Source organism: Anser brachyrhynchus, assembly GCF_964034855.1.
Source record: "Anser brachyrhynchus genome assembly, chromosome: 4".
NCBI classification, from domain to species: domain Eukaryota; kingdom Metazoa; phylum Chordata; class Aves; order Anseriformes; family Anatidae; genus Anser; species Anser brachyrhynchus.
In genome coordinates this window covers 2,712,726-2,731,752 of record NC_137698.1, presented here as the reverse complement: position 1 = coordinate 2,731,752, position 19,027 = coordinate 2,712,726, and the positions used below count along the sequence as shown (strand labels likewise).

General features: G+C 37.5%; 1 protein-coding gene across 35 annotated transcripts in view; it reads left to right on the top strand.

The window, feature by feature from the left end:
• ANK2 (ankyrin 2) overlaps positions 1-19,027 on the top strand; it is a gene marked incomplete at its 5' end in the record, with an annotated part of 358,674 nt that overhangs the window by 296,736 nt on the left and 42,911 nt on the right. For 10 of the 35 annotated variants that reach the window (XM_080591203.1, XM_080591205.1, XM_080591202.1 and 7 more), the window contains 4 exons: positions 3,851-3,953; positions 4,571-4,674; positions 15,397-15,621; positions 18,623-18,777. In XM_080591203.1, the coding sequence (XP_080447329.1) occupies positions 3,851-3,953; positions 4,571-4,674; positions 15,397-15,621; positions 18,623-18,777 (587 nt within the window). Of the gene's footprint in view, positions 1-3,850; positions 3,954-4,570; positions 4,675-7,966; positions 8,009-8,875; positions 8,912-15,396; positions 15,622-17,313; positions 17,413-18,622; positions 18,778-19,027 lie in introns of all 35 variants that reach the window. The other 25 variants (XM_080591209.1, XM_080591178.1, XM_080591211.1 and 22 more) reach the window with 5 other exon arrangements.

Sequence of the window (19,027 nt, the reverse complement as noted above, 5' to 3'; positions counted from 1 at the left end):
TTCAATGGTAACAACATTGGGTTGTTTTTTTGTTTTTGTTTTAAGACGTTGCATGGAAATGATTGTTCTGGCAAGTGTTAAGTCAGTTTTTGCTCTCGTTTAGAATAATTTAACTTTTAAACACTGTCAATGGATTTCAGTAGATTTTCACAGGCATATAATTGATGTGTCCTATTTTGTGTTTTATGGTAGTGATTTTACATTATTTATCACACATGGTTATATTGAAATGAAGCAAAATGATAAAGGCAGAACAAATGAAAAAAAGGGCATTTTCTAACTCCATGTGTCATTTTCTGTCACCGTCAGGTTACTGGTTGTAAGAATTTTCACAGACTGCTTGCATTATTTTGGTTTTCCTTGTGATTTTCGTTGCATCACACTGATGTTGGTTTTTCAAGAAATTCAACAAAGCAAAATAATGTTAGCAGCCTATGCTCACATAATTTTATGCATTAAACAATTTGATTTAAAAACATATATATTTTTTTTCTTTCGTAACCATCTTCCCTATTTATTTTATTTCTCTCTCCCCTTCATTCTTTTTCATATGCTTTCATAGCACCATGCCCAGGTAGGTATTACATAGCATGAAAACATCGTCTCTATATCCTTTCATGGCACTTGTCTCTGTTCATCCATTTTGGAGGCCTGCTGTGGGGCTGGAATGTTGACCTTAAGAACCAAACAAAACACGTTGTTGGAGGTGGTTGTGGTCTTAAATGAATATGGTATGCAGAGGTAAATAAAGGTACCACAGTACTGTCTGTCTAGGAAGGTCACAGTATGACATAGCTACTGTCCCAGAGAAACTTCTCTGAAGCTGCACGAGATCGATCACAACTGGTAGCTGTCCTCCTGTCATCATGCTGCTGGGAAAGTGAGCTGTTTTCATTTTTTATGTGGAGAAACAGTGGTAGAATAAAAAAGTCAATAGAATTGACTACATGAGGTGGATTCTCCTTCTGAGTATGGAGAAAAAGAACTGATTCAGGCCACATTGGATCACCAGTATCTGAAAAGACTCTTCTGTGTGTCCCTTCCACCTCTCTGGCTCATGACTGCTGAGAGGAAGGCTTTCAGTCTGAATAGTGAAATGTTTTCAAGGCCAATTTATACAGTTTTCAATGATACCAGCAAAGAGCAGGTTTGTGAAACACCTTATGCTTCCCACAGCGACAGATACACTCACCTGGATTAGAGATTGCTAGATCTCTGCCTAGGCTGGCAAGTGGATGTGTACTGCAATGTGGTCTTCTATTCAACCAGATTAGGAACTTGGCTAGATTTTGCTGCTTTTCTGGGGTTTGTGCAGCGTTTAGGACAGGTGGATGTTGCATGCCTGTGCATTACCTAACACGGGCAAGACACACTCTTCTGTTAGGAGCTTTGCAGAGCTGCTGGGTTCCACAGTTCAGTGTCTGGCAGAGATCTGCTATTATATACATATGTCTGCTATTGATCACAAGCCCCGGGGCTGAGATTTATCAGCCAGATTTGGAAAGAATATGCGCTTAGACAGTAGTGTTACCGGTTACTCAGGGTCGTATTTTAATAATAAAAAACAATAAACAATTGGTTCCGTCCAACAGCACTACAGTTCCATAACTGGGCTGTTATTTCAGTCAGTGTCTCTGTTCCTAAATCTCAGAAGCACGGACTTGAACTGCTGGTTAGCTCTCCATGTAGCTGGTACAGTGCACAGAACAGGGGCAGCATCATCTGAACTAGTTTTGAAATAAAGTGTAGTAAAAAATTAAAGTAATTTGGTACAGACCTTAGTCGTGCTTGTGCATACCTTGTCTACTGAAGAGGTCCATACTCTGAGTGCATTGGGTGTGTACTGGAGCTCACACAGATGTGCTACGTACTGGATATGTACTGGCCGTGGTGGTGGTAGTAATGTCAGGTACTTGCAGGAGAGTACGGACAACATCACCATACAGTAGAACAGTCAAATCTAGTACATACTTCCTGTCATTTAGTCCCCCATTTAGTCCAGGACATGACATTAGCTGAATGGCAGAACCTACAACCTGGGTGGTGAACTTCTTGCAAGCATTGCATGGCACAGCAAAGCAGTTCTGAAATTGCTGAGTATTAAAATCAATAAAGTGTAATGATGGCAAATGGGGTCTGCTACTGGAGCTCACTTTTCATACAAAGAACAAATGATCACCGAAGTACTGTTGTTATGAGTAAGCTACATGTACTCTGCCTACTTATTTCACCCTAAAATGTTTAACCAGAGTACCCTTCTGTCAGGAGTGCCTGTCATAATTTTTTTCTGAAATTATTATATGAAGACAGGGTGAACTACATGAAATCAAAATAAGTTTTGTTGTTTGTTTTAATGGAATCAGAATTTTATTCCAGAAGTGAGCAATCCCAATAATACTCTAAATATCAGCCTTACATGTCTAGGTGAAAGACATTTCATGACATGTAAGAGAGATTACTTGGTGGTGGTTTTCTTTCGTTTTTCTCAAGACTTTTCTAACATTGATACTTGTGTAATACTTATCTTTGCTTTCGGTTTTGTGCAATCCATCTGTTATGCTAAATAGGCATAACAATGGCATTGATCATTCTTCAGTGTTACATATTTCTATTAATAAGGTTATTATTTGCTTTTAAAAATGGATCAAAAATTATTAAGTGAATTTAGCTATTGTTTAAAAAGGCTGATTGGTCTGAATCAGATACTAAAATCTGATTTCCATTAAGATCTGCATTTAAAGTACTTGAATCTCATGTCCACAACATAATCATGATATTTTTATAGCCAACTGCTGAAAAATTAATTATCCTTAAAAAATCTGCATGATAAATGGCCTACTGTTCTGATCCAGTGTGTTAGTCATTATGAGTACTACTCATGGGTGCGTAAGCCATGAAAATAAAACTGCTTCCTTCAGTTACATGTGCTACGTTCCTCAGGGTACAGAACAACATCACAGAGAGCATGTGCAACATCTGAAGGTGGCTGATCTGTTCTTAAAGGTCACTGTTGTAATACTGCTGCTAGTAAATACTTATAAAGGACAAAACTCATGAGATTTGGTAGCAGGAACCCCATTTACCTCAATATGTCCTTCTGTGGTGTCTTACTTGTCTTTTTGGCTTTTTGCTACTGGATGCTGCAGTGAAATTCTGAGCCTGTGCTTGGAAGCAGCTTATTTACTGCCTTGCATCCCTCATTGCTACAGCAACCGATGCTCTGTAGAGCTGTGTGTACTCACGGAGAAAACAGTGCTGACATTCGGACTGCTGCTCTAGAGATGCTGTTGGCATACAGAGGAAGAACCTTGTCTCGCACAGGAGCTTGTGGCCGGCCACAATTCACCTTGCTGTGTGTACCTTCCAGGGGACAAGACCAAGCCTTACGCATTTACAGTTTTAATGGGAGAGAGTAGGCAAGAGTCATTTCAGCTTTTCTTCAGGTGTTAGCATTCTGTTTTCTGTAGTAAGTTGTTTGCATTTTGAAGCAGGTGAGAAAACTCCTCCAAAGAGCCTTACTCAAAAGGAATTCGTGCTCCTTGTAATAAGGAAATGATCATGCCAGAAAGCCATTTGTGAATATGAACTGTCACCTAGACTAATCTCTAGGTTCTGCGTTTGGGGCAAACAAAAGTCAGCCAAAAGACTTCATGGCCCTTGGTCAGAAAGGTGGCATAACGGATTTGTAAAGCTGTTTTCCCCCTCATGACTATTACATACTCCCCCTGGAAGCTGCATGATATTGCTAATAGCACGCTTTTTTTCATTCTCCCACTCGTTCTCTCATCACACCTTTACAACATCATCTGTACTGCTGATCCATTGCTATGGCATCCTACCAACCTACCAGCCTGCGGTCCTTCAGTTCAGACAGGTCTCACACGCTGAGCCATGCCTCCTACCTGAGGGACAGTGCCATGATCGATGACACCGTTGTAATCCCCAGCCAGCAGGTAAGCACAGTCTCTTTACTTCACTCACCAGTTGGACAAATATGGAAATATAAAAAGATTGCTGTTTAGATTGTAGTAATGATACCGTGTAGTGCATGCTGCTTATCTATCGTAATATAAATCTCTTTAATTTCAGTTGATACTTAATGGCATATTGTACTATATGCAATATGAAACTCTGTTCCAAGATAAATGGCTGTGCTGAGTGAACGTAGTACAGGATCTATCTTTATAACAATCGCCATTTTAACTTATTTTTGAATGATACTAATAACCCTTGGGCCAAATATTCAGGCGATCTAATGAACTGGAGGGCATTGTCCTCAAAGATAATATTGTGAGGCATGCCTATAAGTTAAAAAAATAATGATTAGGAAATCGCTTTGATAAATCACATCATTCATTTCAGTGTGAGCACTAAGATATGATTACTTTGGGCAAGTATAAAATGTTACAGTAAGTAATGTTTCTAATATGCTTATGCTATTATCATTCACTTGTTTTCTTTTTGAAGAGTGTAAACGCTTTAGGCAGTACTGTACAAAATGCATCTTCTTATTGTTTGGTTGATTAATTGGTTTTATTGTAGTAAAAAGCAGGGTTTTTTGCTTACAAAGGTAACAACTCTGGCCAAAGAAGTTGAGAAGAATTCATATCGCTTAAGCTGGGGCCCTGAAAACTTGGACAATGTGGCTCTTTCTTCCAGCCCTATTCATTCAGGGTGAGTGTATCAATTAGCGTTATCTTTTTTTTAAAAAAAAAAAAAAGAGGAAAAAAAAAAGAGGGAGAAGGAGAATACCAGCAGCAGCTTCAACTAATTCTTAACTAGGAGTTATTTTTTAAATTCATTTTCTCCTAGAGCTGTCAATAAATTACTACAATCAATTAAGTTCTGATAATCAAGTAAATCTAAGTACCAAGACTATCCACTGAAAGTCAGTGAACTGATGCCAGTTAGCTTTCAGTCAGGTTCAAGAGAAAGAAGATAATAAGATGCATACACACTTGTATCTGTATAAATTTTATGGAAAAAAGTCATTTCTAAAGTTAGTAATAATTGAAGCCAAGGGCCTCATGAGCTCAGATGGCAAGTACTTCCTGCGCTAGTGAAGTAGATTATGCAAGCACCGACTCTAGTGTTTGTCGGAATTACTAATAAAGAAAAAACACAAGGATTTTAAATTACATGAGGCCTGTAATAGACAAGCAACCCAAACATGATGTGCTTTACACACATTTGGCCATAATGTTCATATATTCTCACATTTGACTTTCTGTAAGCATTTGCATTAAGGCAAAGTCATTGGAATGGAGTGAGACCAGACGAAATGCAGGCCCAGCCAAATTCTTACTAATAAAGCTTGTCATGGTTGGCCTCAAAACCTGTGCATGCATTTAAGCGCTCTTGCTTACTGCGTTTGAAGTAATTTTATTATTTACACTGAGTTCTACACTTGTGTCCTGCCATCAGGTTCGACGAGGCACGTGCAGATGAGTTAGTAATAAACGTCATACAAAAGCATTTCATTTCCGTGGAGCTATGTTGTTTGCAGAATGGCTGCACATTGCTAAGTGAAAGATTTTTTGTTAATCTCAAATGAGTTTGCAACAATATTACAGTCTGTCTTTCAAAAATAACACTGGTGTCCCATGTGGAATGACAGGCAGTCCTGGTCAGAAAGAGGAACAATATTGTCATAACTGCCATTGCAATTTGACTCATTTGTGGCTTATATGCGAAGTTAGGCGGTAGCAGGATTTTTAGCTGTGGACAGTATTGTTTCAATTTGCTTTTCTTGAGCTCAAAAACTAACAAATGAAATGAACATGCTTAACTTGTACAGGGATATATATGTTAATATCTGTGTCAAGATATAAGCTTTAAAATTGTTTTAGTGGTTTATTCTAACCCTAAATAGTTTACAGACTTTTTCCAAAGGATGTGTCACTTTTCAGTTGCACAAAGGTAGGTCTTTCTGGTTATTGCAGAGGATGAACTAAATACTTTTAGAAGAGCAGCATTTATTTCTAATTCAAAAAAATAATATTAGTGGTTTAGGTTTTTTTGGATGACCAGGATGCTATCGGTAGGATAAAAATACCTGATTTATTTAAGAGAAGCAACTCACTGTAGAGCCTTGTATGAAATAGTGACATTTATCACAACACAAATTATGTGCTTTTTATATATCCTAACTAACCTGCTGCTAATTATTGTTATAAAGAAATCTATAATAACAATTAGCCTTTGGAAAAGACTGTACAACACTTCATTTTTATCTTGCTTAGATTTGGCTGAGTTATCATAAACTGTTGGGGTGCATCTTGTTTACATCTCTTTTTTAGGAAAATACATTGCCTAAATCTATTTTTATCTTCTTATCTTCTTTTTATCTGCCATAAAAGAAGACTCCTAGTGCTTGAGAAGAAATGCTATATAAACATTGTTAGTAGCTTTAATCAAAAATATATTGAATTTAGACCATGTTTTTCATGAAATAATACATCAGCAAAGTATTGGACAGCAATTTATTTGGCACAGATGATCTTCATTTTGTATTCTGTGCAGTCTGAGAAAAAATCGACACTCTTCTCTCCCCGCACTACTTCAATGGCAAACACCACGTTGTAGAGTTCTGATTGATCTCCTATAGTGGGGAAGTGTTTCTGTGGATCATGGTGTGACATCCCCAGTCAAAAGGCTAAATGTATGGAGAACTGTTCTCTGGGTGTGGTATCTCACAGGAATATATTTCAACCTTTCCGTAACCAACCAAAACTTCTCCTAGGTGTGACAATTCAGAAAGGGAAAATGTTTCAACCATCCATTTAAAATTTAAATGTAGCTGTTGTTTCAATAGGTTAATAATTTCATGAGTATGGCATAAAAGACAAAATCTCTGGTCAGTCTTTGGCAGCCATTTCAAAACCAAGAAAATAATTATCTCATTAAATGTAACACTCTTGGTACCCATAATCTCAACATAAACAGCTCCTGGTCATTTTTACACAATTACTATTGATTAGTTCCATACATTGGCTTAAGTACAAATTCCTGCATTTAAACTTCCTTTCAGCAAATCAGATTTGCTTCTGCTAATAAAATTAACTGGTCTTACGTATACAGCAAAAGTAAGGATCTGTCAATATACCAGGAAGTTTGGATGCTAAATATCCAATAAGGTAGAGTTTCATCACCCCTGGTAATATTAGGGGATATTATATATGATTTCGTGCTGAAGTGTTAGGAGAGACAGAACTAACGCCTACGTCAATGTAAATATGTTTCACAGCTTTAGTCTTATGCCTCACAATATCCTATTGTGGAAGAACACACAGTATTTTCATTAAGTTGGAAGGCAAAACAAGCACCGAATTGAATGATTTCTTTTCACTTGCAGCATTTAGGGCTTGCTTGCCAGTACGATATTCTTATGTCTCTATCACACGTAGTGGTTAAGTGTGAATGGTAAAGATAAGGCTGACTGTAAGATTTTAAAGTATAAATTATGTGCAAAATTATGTCATTCTCATACCTGGGTTCTGGCGATATGGTGAACAAACTCTCTCAATTTAGTTCAGTAGATTATATTCTAAGAATTTTCCTGAGAAATATCTAAGGGTATGGTAGATAAGAAGAAAGGCAGATTTGTCATACTGGCAGAAACATGGCACTGAGAGCAAGGAGCTTTGAGTTGATGCTCAGATATTAGCTTGCTTTTGTGTCCAGAGCAAGAAATATAGCAGCTCTACAGTTTTTCCAACTAATTTGCTTGCAGTAAAACTCCTATTTAATGAAAAATACTGTTTTCATTTATTTAATTTGATGAACAAGAGATTAACGTATCTGACTAATAGATGTTCCAAGTGTATCAGTATTTGCATCTGACAAACAGTTGGGCTGTTAGTGAATTTTCCTTTCTGGAAGTTTTTGCTTCCATCAAGGAAAAAGGGAGAAGGACAAGGGAGTTGGCAGCTGAACTGTGACAAATAATGTGAATTATCATTCTTAGCTGTCTGTCTGCAAAAAAGGAGACTGGATCCTTGCTAACAAGGTAAACAAAATGTATTTCAAGTGTTGTATTTTGAATCCATAATATTGTTTTCCCCAATGTGTCGTTCATTTCCTAGAAATAGTTATGGAAACAGGACCTGGCAGCTACCAGCTGATAGTCATTTCTAAAATCTGAAAGTCTAAATGATTTCAAATTGTGTTCTAGGCTTATTCAGGAAGCCACAATAAGGTAAAATGGCAGTTTGGGTTCATTAATAATAAATCTCTGTTCATGTCAATGGAAGAAAAAGGCAATGAAAATACAGATAACAAGCAACACCAGAAAACTAACTGGCCATGACACATTACTGAGAGCCTAAACAGCTCAAAATGAAAGTTTAAAATCTGTCATTCTGTCGTGCAGAACAAAAGGAGGACAAGAAACATGTTGAAATGGAAGAAAGTGGAGGGCAGAATACATTGATAGGAAATTGGAAGAAAATAATGATTTCTTGAGTTATCAGAAATAGTCTGGAATGACCTGTGATACATCCTTTCGATACATCATTGTCCAAATTTATGTATGGATAACTAAACTAAGCAACCTGTAGTTTGTTTCTGAAAGGCTTAGAATCAAATTGTACGTTTTATGTATCTGACTTCCAGTTTGAAAATGTATGTAGAGAAAGCTATCACTTTATCTTTGCTGCTGTAGTAGTGGTAACAATGTGTAACCAAAGATGCTTATGTAGGCTTATTTTCCATACACACTTCTACCTTCTTGCATGTAACGAATACGCATATATATGTATACGTTCATATGTTTAATTTAGAGATCTATTTTATTTTTTCAGTATTTCATTTAACTCATTCTTTTTTTTTTCCATTTCTTTTCTTTCTTGATGTTAAATCATCTATTCTATTGCAGATGCTCTTCTCCATGTCTTGATCATGACAACAGCAGGTGAACTTCTGCATAATTTCTTTCTTTAATATATTGCACTTCTCACCCGCCATATTTATCCTCCTCTCTTACCTCACTTAAGGATGCTTTAGTGTTTTGATAGTGCACACTGGCCAAGATAAAAAAAAATCTACTCTGACTGACTAGCAATAACAGTTAGGCATGGACCTATTTCTCTTCCTTATAGGTCCACTGCAAACAATCTTAACAAACCTCGTATACATTCGTAGCTTGTTTTAACCATTGATTTAATTAACATTATCTTTTCTCTATCAGTAACGTGGTTTAATCTTACTAAAAGGGAAGGAAAAAAACAATAAAAAAATGCAACACAAACCACTGTAAATAGGTCTAGTTTCAACTGCCATTTTACAGGGGACCTTTTCTCTCATCTGTCACTATAAACAGTGTTGCAGACTCACTCCCTAGACCATATTTTCGAAATAGTGCCACCCTATTGGAAGTAGCAGAATAACAGCACTGTATTAAAAAAATGAAACTTGACCCCATATATTTAATTTTTCGTACCAATTGCGTGTTCTGTGTGACCTTGTTTTTATCACTGGCACGTTGCATCCTGCACAGAGCATCTGAAGTGGGACCTTCCCAAAGGAAAATGTATTCACTTAGCACACTAGGTGTTTATTGGCACGATACTTCTTCATCTCCTTTAACATAACCACAGAAAATCATAAAATTTCTAAAATATTCAGCTGTGCAAAATTATTAAGCGGCTAAGTAAAAACCCAAACTACAAAAGCATATTTTTAGGGGATGCTACTCAATCTCTCTGTAGCTGACTAATGCAGTGAAGAGAATGCGGCCATCAGTTATTATTTCTAGTGGATTCTTGCGTAGGATCATGTTTTTGGATCATGTTTTTTGTCCTCCTCAAATGTGTATTTTGCCCTCTTTATGTATGGCATAGTTGCAGCCTGATCAAAAGCACCTTGAGGTAGTTGAATGACTTGCTGTTGACTTCAGTGGGAGCTGGATCAAGGCCTTTTTTCTTCATTTCCGATGTTCTATCAGTTTCCTTCTCCAGCTGAACACTTTGCAATGGCTGAAGCACCCTGATTGTTTCTGCTTCTTCACACTGCGACTTACACTGAATGCTGCTATCTCCTTGTTTCCCAGTTGCTTTTATAAAATTAAGATAACACACACATAAATGTTCTCAAATGTGTCTACAATGGATGTGCTCCAGCTGCAGCTTTTTGATCATTCCTTGCTACTTGATGAGAGCATGTGTGCCTGCCTAGCTAGTCTAAAAGGATAATCACATCTGAACTAACCACGAAAACGGTGTATTGATTTTGCCTATTCTGATTTGTATGTTAAAAGAGCTATTGCCTGTTCTAGAAAGGCACTTCACGTTGCTAGGTTTGCATGGCTCTCCAAATGATTCTGCAGAACGAGAAGTGCGTTTGAGTGCCAACTGCTTGCGTTCACAGCTACCTGGAAGCGTGACTCTTCTGCAAAGCTATTTACATAACAGCAGTTCTCTACAGGTCACACAGCAACTCTCTTCTTTTGCCCCCCAGTGCTGACACATCCTTTTTTTGTTTGTTAATCCTGCTATTACCTTTTAAATGAGCATAGATATAGGATAAGACTATGTTAATTCCATATGAATAAAAACAGCAAAGGGAGTAACACAGGATCACATTTGAAATCCAGAAATTTATTGGAAATCACAACTTTTTTTGTCCTTGGAAGGTGGATGAATTCAATGCATAGTTTGTTTGTGTTTTGTTCAAATGGAGCCATGAGAAAACCCACTGGTGTTTGCTCTGCTCTCTGTAGAGGGCAGGGAATCAGCCTGAAAGACGTAGGGAACTTTTATGTGTCCTTAACCAGAGGGATGCTGTAGCTGATGTTGCTTGATATAGTAACCTTTCATATGGTGAGTGCGTAGCTTATAATTGCTCTAAAATTAAAGAGAATAAAATGGCCTCCATGATTTATGAGCAGGTATGGCTAAATTAGAGAATAGATGATGCTTTGTCTAACTGCTGACCATGTGTTTAACAGAAGCATGTTTAGAGTCGCCTGCAGTCTGTAATTTATTTCTAGAAAAGAATTGCTTTTGTTGTTATTTTTTAAATCCTGATTTTGTCTTCATTTTCTTAAAAGAGAGAAGGCAATATTTTCCCATAAACTAATCTGTTTAATTGATTTTGCTGTAAAAAGCCCTTGTAATTTCACTGCTGCTTTGCTAAGTCTCAGGAAAGCTCGATATCAGTCCAGTTTGCAAGACTATAAACGTCAATGTCACGTGTTTGTGTCGTGCATCATTTCTAACTCAACCTTTAAAACTGTCAGAAAAGGAATCTTACTCAAAGGCTGTCCTGGCTCCTAGTACTGACAAAGCTTGTCTCATTGTTGCCCTTGTCACCCCGCCACACAAGTTTTGACTTTGCCACCTTAAGCTTTAATTTCCTCCGATTTTGAACCATCGCTTAAGTTAAAATTTAATTTCTTACAGTGGGTTGCCAAAATAATCCAAAGTTAGCGCTAAAGAGGGATGCTTCCCCAGTCTGTAGCTATTAGATGATATATATGTTAGGGCTATTCACATACAAATAGTATGTATCATTTTCTTTTTGACCATAGGAATTTACAATGACAAAGTACCCGTGATTCCAGTGATGGCTTAATCTGCCAAATATTCCTGCGAGTTTTGTTTGCTCTTTTGAGCACAGTCTCCTCCTGCCTTAGTCTTGTCACTTCACTTCTGGTAAAAGAAATGTTAGGGAGAAGAGAAATTTCGTATATGTATGGGCGGCAACAAATAATTAATCTGAATTTTAAATTTCCTTTATATTAGTCAAACAATTTTTTCACTTTCCTAAGGGCATGCTTCAGAAAGCAAGTTTTATAATATCCCTTAGTTCTGTATGAATTATTTACATATCAATATACACAGTCCTTCAGAAAATCAAAGATTTTCTAGTCCTGGAAGAGTAATGTCACCATCTTGCAGCTCTGTTTTATAGCAAAAAAGCAGTAAAGGAGGCTTCTATGTTTCAGAAAATACTTTGTTATAAATTATTTTATCGACTCTATTCCATATAAATACCCAAACCAATATGAATTGTGCTGATTTAAAGAAAGGGATAAAAGTAATTAGATTAAATAAGTGGATGAGAAAACAAATGTGGCAAAAGATAGGGAAATAAAAAGGATGGTGTGGTGAAAATTAACATACTTCCACACTCCATATCAGCTCTAGAAATCCTGCATCTATGTACTGTCCTTACAGACCCTTCCCTTTATGCTACAGCTCATAGAGCTGGGAACTTTTTCCCCTTTGGTTTCTTTCTTTTTGTACCAGGTTAAAGCTAGCTCTTCCTAGTTCTCCAAAATTAGTTCTTAAATTTCTCAGTAGTGTGTAGCTTCTTTTTGTGAACTAGCTCCTCCATACTTAGTCTGATAACTGGCACTATTCTTTCTCTGCTACCCTCGTACTAGGCTATGTTTGCCTGAATTTGCTATCTAGCATTTCACACTTCTCCAGAAGTCAGAGAACCCTCCAGAAATCTCTCATTTCACCTGGGAGGCTGTTGCAAGGAGATGGAACAGGTTTATTTTTTGGTGTATACTCTAATGAACACTCCTTGTTTTCCATATTTTATCATGTTATTTAGTTAATAAATTAGATCTTTAGGACAGAAACAGCTGTTTCTCCAGTGAATGATAATGTCCTGTTGTTGTGTCCACCTTTCAATGATACTTACCCTTGCCTGTTGCTGTACTCTTTGGAGCGCTGGTTGGTGTCAGTGATAGATGACTGACAGACCTTGCTCTGACATGTTCTGGCTGCAAGACACCTTCAGTAAACTTAAAATGAAAGAAACAGTTACAACTTTAATTAATGCCTGAACGCACACTGCTATCACTTTACCTCAAGTGTGTACTAGAGAGAAATGCCATGTTAAATTTTTAGTTGGTCTGTATTAGATTCTGCAAATTGCAGCTGTGGGAACACAGGGTTACTGCGTGTGTCAGGTGAGATACAGGTTCTTACGGATGGTCAGAAGAGAGATTTTTTGATTTGGACCCTTACCTTTTGTGTGTATGTATTCTTGGCACTGCTGAGACACACAGGGAGATAAGCTAAGGCGGATATAAGACCGACAGATGAACTAGCACTAGTATTTTCAGTGATGGGCAGGAAAAGAAGATGATCCTGTTAAAGTATGCAATCTTGAGTATTACGTCAACAATGAAAAATAAATGAATCATAAACATTGTATTCGTGACAGCTTACACAATGAAAAATGTGATTGCTAATTTTATTCAATAAGTGCACTCATCAGCTTGTGGTAATTATGGGGGTAGTAGTTCTGTTGCTCACAGTGTTTGCACCAAACTGTGAAACTCTTCTTCGAGAACTCGGTGTTATTAACTGCCTCTAAAGCACGCATCATAACAGAGGCTTGGACCAATTCTCTGAAACATAATTCAGAAACACTTTGATAACACTACTTAATACAGTTAAAGGAAAATTGCAATGTAAGCCACGGAGCATTATTGCAACAATTGAGCATTTAGTATCTCTTAAAGCCCTTCTTTCCTCTGTGCTTTAAAATGTATAGTATGTATTTTGTGAAGGAAGCTCCCATTTTTTCTAAATTCATCCCCAGAGAATCAAAGCTGTAAAATGTTTTCATTTTCTTTCTTTTCCCCCTGTTAAAACCACAGAAACACCAACCTCTAAGGAATGAGATAATGGTTGTACTGCCCAGACTTTTACACTAAACAAAACCTAGAGGTATATGAATGGCAGTAGAGTAGGAGACTGCATGTGTGAGAAAGACTGGCATCCCTGGTGCATGGTGTGCTTCTGACTGGCGCTTGTGGCTCCCTCATCCATTTTTCTGACTTGCACGGTGTGTTGAGTGTTGTGTTTTACAGCATGTGGAATTACTTGTAGCTGCGTGGGTATTGAACGGACGCAATGTTTGTTGCACAGAACGGTCAAGGGGGCAGTGGAAAAATACCTGTATTTGTAACTCACGTTATAAGGGCTTTTCTCTATTGCAGGTCCTTCAGTAGCATTTCTGCGACTCCCCCTGTGATGATTCTATTTTAGTGGCTAGAATTAGGCCTGATGCCGTTCTGTATCATCTGCACTTATTTTCACTTCCAGCAACCTGACATTCCCATCCCACATCAGGCATGATCCTAAGTCATAAACCAATAAAAAAAATTGAAATAGTTCTGTACCTTTTCCAAGAATGTCCCTAATCTCTGGAGCAAATCTTTCCAAAGCTACCTGTTGGCTATATAGGGAACTATAAAAAGTTCAGCCTATAAGAAATTCCGTGAAATGTTTTTCTCCCTTTTAAATAAAAAGATATAAATAAGATATACATAAAATAATTTACCTTGTGCTAGGAGAGTTCCCTGTAGCTGGCTTTCTGCATCTGTAAGTTTTCCACTGGGACATTGCACTGCTGTGCAAAATAACACAGAAAGACAAAAATCCATAAGTAAACCTCTTATATAATGACTGTAGCTATTGTCAGCTCACCCAAATCCAAAATTTGTCTTCAAACTATGATGACATGTTGGGTTATCAGCTTGTCTTTTAAAAAAAATAAAAGTAAAAACAAAAAAAATCTTTCTTTAATGGCATGAAAGATTTCTTTAATAAATCAAGGATTTCTGTTGGTTCTACTTACCCACCATTATTTTCTCCTAATCCATTTGTAATTTCCTAACCTATTTTTTCATAATCTGTTGCAAAGGGTAAGGAAAAAAGTGAAGTCTCTAACCCTAGTGTGAAACAACCACTTTTTTGTAGTGTTTTTTTGTTTTTTTTTTTCTGCCTTAAAACATTTCTTTCAACAGTCTTATTATGAAGGGAAAAGTTCTTTGAGAGATTAATATTAAAGAGGGAGATTTTTGACATAAATTGGTGATAGCTTCAGTGATTTAGTAAGAGCTGTGTCCACATGCTCAAGATTGAAATCTGTTTTTAATCTGAGAGCTTTTTTTTTAAAAAAAAAATGTTTATCAAATAACTAGAAAATTACATACATAACCCAAAACAAAACAAAAAAACCCCACCCCTTCAATCAGAATTGGCTTTATATCATCGAGTTGTAAATCATTTTAAGATATATTAGTTTTGTAAAATATTTGAAGAGTGCCAAGTTAACATTAGAGATGCTCACAGGTACAGAATAGAGATATTTGAAGTTAACTTTGTCCAATATGTATATCGTGTCAGTTTAATTAATAAATGATCGACTTGTTAGTGTTAGGTCAGAGGTTGGACTCGGTGATCTTGGAGGTCTCTTCCAACCTAGATGATTCTGTGATTCTGTAATGCTTCACATGGGAGAAAGGCTTTTTCTAATCATACATCTTGAGAAAGAGCTGTATGTCTATTTGTAGTTTGTTACATCTGTGAAACATAACCAAAGGAACGTCGATCTGCTTCTCTATCTAATTTTTTTCCCCTGATTTTCCAGCTTCCTAGTTAGTTTCATGGTGGATGCTCGTGGGGGTGCCATGCGAGGTTGCAGACATAATGGACTACGAATTATTATTCCTCCACGGAAATGCACTGCTCCAACACGTGTGACCTGCCGGCTGGTGAAACGCCACCGACTGGCCACCATGCCTCCCATGGTGGAAGGTGAAGGTCTGGCCAGCCGCCTGATTGAAGTTGGACCGTCCGGTGCTCAGTTTCTTGGGTAAGGGGTGCCATGGGGCCTAAAGGAAAGCATTCGGTATGTTTCCATGTGTTTGCAAGTTGCACTGAAATGGTTCCTTTTTGGAGATTTGAACAGAAAAAGATGCTTGTAACAAAGTAACAGACTGGTTGTGTGAAATCCAAATCATTTGTTAGTTACAAATTCATAAAGCTTTTATGCCTTTTCCTTTGAAAACTGATATTTTTAAGCACTAGCACTAAGGTTAATGTGCTTCCTTGGATGTCATTATTACTCAGTGTTGTGATATTACAGTGAGAAAATCCCTGTGCAGCCAGAAAAGGCCATTCATACTATATTTAAATAGTCTGCATATAAGGTGTGAATAGCACAGCACTGATCTAAAGCCCAAACGTAAAGCCTGCTACATATACAACACAAGTTATAGCTGCTTATTTGAGACGCTTGTGTTGTGTTATCAGTAATTTGGACTAAGGACAGCACAGTGCTTTTGATTTTTCTGGGGTTGATATTGCTAAGTTAAGCAATAGGACAACCCCAGAATTTTGTGCCATTTGTTTTGTGCTATGCTGCAAAACCCTTAGAAAGATCAGATTTGTGTCTGCTGCTGACCTTGTTTTAGCAGTTTTCGGCTGAAAGCAGCAGTTATCCCCCTTTTTTTAATTAGTTTTGCCAACTGTTCTCCCTGTCAACTGCGGCATCCAAAAGTGGATGACTGAAGGAACCCCTTCTATGACTGTAAATACCTTCACTCAGAAATTGAAAAAAGTGACCCTGTAAACTGCAATAGTTTAATTTCAGAACAAATCAGTTGCTTGAAAATGCTATCATAACAGGCAGTCATAGAGTCACTCTCATTGTTAGTGCTTTTTCTGAAGTATTGAGTTCAGGGAGAGAAAAAAGTTGGTTAGTGGTTTTTAACTGCACACTGCTTTTATGTATGGCTTGAATGGAGAACGTACCCAAGGCATGGTTTGGCTCCCTCACTGCTGCTCTAATCTGGTAAGAAAGCAAGAGCAGTTCTGAAGCACTGCCAATGTGATGTGAAGAGCAAGCCAACCATTCCTTTTGACAGATAGGATACCTCTTAATATCACAAATAACAGCAAGCCAGCTGGCTAATCGGATGCTTTGTACCACTTACTCATTTTGCTCCTTGGTCAGTTTTTAAGAGAGGTAGAAAGAAGTCAAAAGAAATAAAGAAGAATTTAAAAACAGAAATATTGCGCTGTCACATTCAGTCTTCCCACACGGAATATGACCTTGAGTATCTCTCCTACTTTCTTATCAATGGTTTCTCTATCTAATGAGCACATCTCATCTGAAAGACTAGGATATATCAGTGTTATTCTTTCTCAGAGCTCAGAGGAGGTATACCTTTCCTGTGAGCATTTTCCTAGGTGTTGTACTGGCAGTGAAATCAGAAAATGACTGTACTGATTGCAGAGATGCATTCTGAGGTACAAGTCCTGTTCCCGTTGAGTTCACTGCTAAAATTCCCATTGTCTTCCTAGAGTAAGAAGAGATCCTACACTAATGAAACTCACTTTGTTAATTTTGATCACCAAATTGTCATCGCTAGGGTGGAACCTTATTCAGTGTACAGCCTAATTCCACTCTGTGGACCAGCCAGTGGCACTGGCATTCTGGCAAAAAAAAATACATAAAGTTTATTTATGTTCTTTCTTTCACTGCTGCTTTGGATGTACTCAGTAAACTTCATCTGCCTACGGCTCCTCCCCCACTTAATGAGGGAGAAAGCTTGGTCAGCCGAATCCTTCAGCTGGGGCCTCCTGGGACCAAATTCCTTGGGTAGGAGAGACTTGAAACAAATCGATGGATGCTGACCTCCCCATTCTTCTCCTCCTCCTGCAATATGATTTTTTTTTGTGTTATTATGCCCATGATATAGTCCCTTTCTATGATTTGAAATGTTGTATACCCAACCCTTAGTGGACCATTTTTCAACTCTTGTGGTATGTGGTTTTGTTTTGGTGGTATGTCTGTATCTTTTTCTTAAAGTACTGTGGCCTTCATTTTTGTTTTGGCATGAGATCTTCCTGGTTATGTGCTTGATGTCTGTAGCAAAGCAACCTGGATTGGGAGAAAAAAAAAAAAGGAATCTACTGTAAAATTTAAGACTTTTTTTTTGTATCAAGGACTAAATAATCAATTAGATACATGTTGGATACCACCAGTATAATAGAACACGTGACATTTACTATTTATATGGTAACCTGCGTGAATATTCTAATTAGAGAAGTGTGTGTACAAATATATATATATTTTCTCTCCTGTTTCCAAGAGTACGCATTTCTATGTGTATATAAATATAGATATATTGTATGTACACATATGTGTGTATATTTATACGTATATATATGCACACATACATTGATACATATATTTACATCTGCTTGTAAGACAAGGCAAATTCTCATCTCCTATACATAAATAGAAACCCAGATGTTCTTCTCAGACCTCCTTTATCTCTCCTAGAGTGTAAAATCAGAATAAATTCATTGGAATATATAGAACTACCATGAAGTAAAATTGGCACAGGCCACAATTGCCCACTGATTGCAATGAAATTACTCTGATTTGCACTAGTATAAGTGAGATCAGAATTTGTTGTACCATTGATGTGCATTACAGTAGATTCTCTTTGAAATGAAGTTGCGCAGGTTAACCCAGACAGTAGTGACAATTAAATCGAGCATGAGTTTTTTAATGAATTTGCAAAACAATTCTCAAATTTCTACTTAAGCCCTATTATCTCACCAAATACCATTCACACTGTGGAAAGAGGTGAATGCACTTTTTAAATCTGTCTTTCAGCGTTTACTGTGTCCCTGTAAAAATCGAATGTGTGTTAGTGACCTACTAGTTTAGGATTATGCCAAAGTATTCCAGAGAATAGGTAGAATCCCAGGTCACTTTGTAGCAGACTGAGTAGAGTTGCTGTTAATCTTGTTTCTTCCTTTCTCCTGTGTGCATTTAATGCGCTGTGTTGCTGTGCCAGGCCTGTGATTGTGGAGATTCCCCATTTTGCTGCTCTGCGTGGGAAAGAGAGAGAGCTGGTGATCCTGCGCAGTGAGAATGGAGACAGCTGGAAGGAACATTTCTGTGAATACACTGAGGATGAACTGAATGAAATCTTGAATGGAATGGATGAAGGTATCAAGCGTGATATATTCCTTTCTTTGCTCCTGCAGTACACCTATAACTGGGGCCAATAACATTTTACCATTTTTTTCTGTTTAGCACATCATGTTTAGTCCACCTTGAGAACTTCTGACACATTCTCCAGATACTTCTTTACTTCAGTCATACTGGAGCATATAATTTTCTTAGTACACAGGCCAGCAGAAGCACTGTGTACTTGTGCTTACTTCCCTTGCATGGTCTACTGAGTGGTGGGACAAAA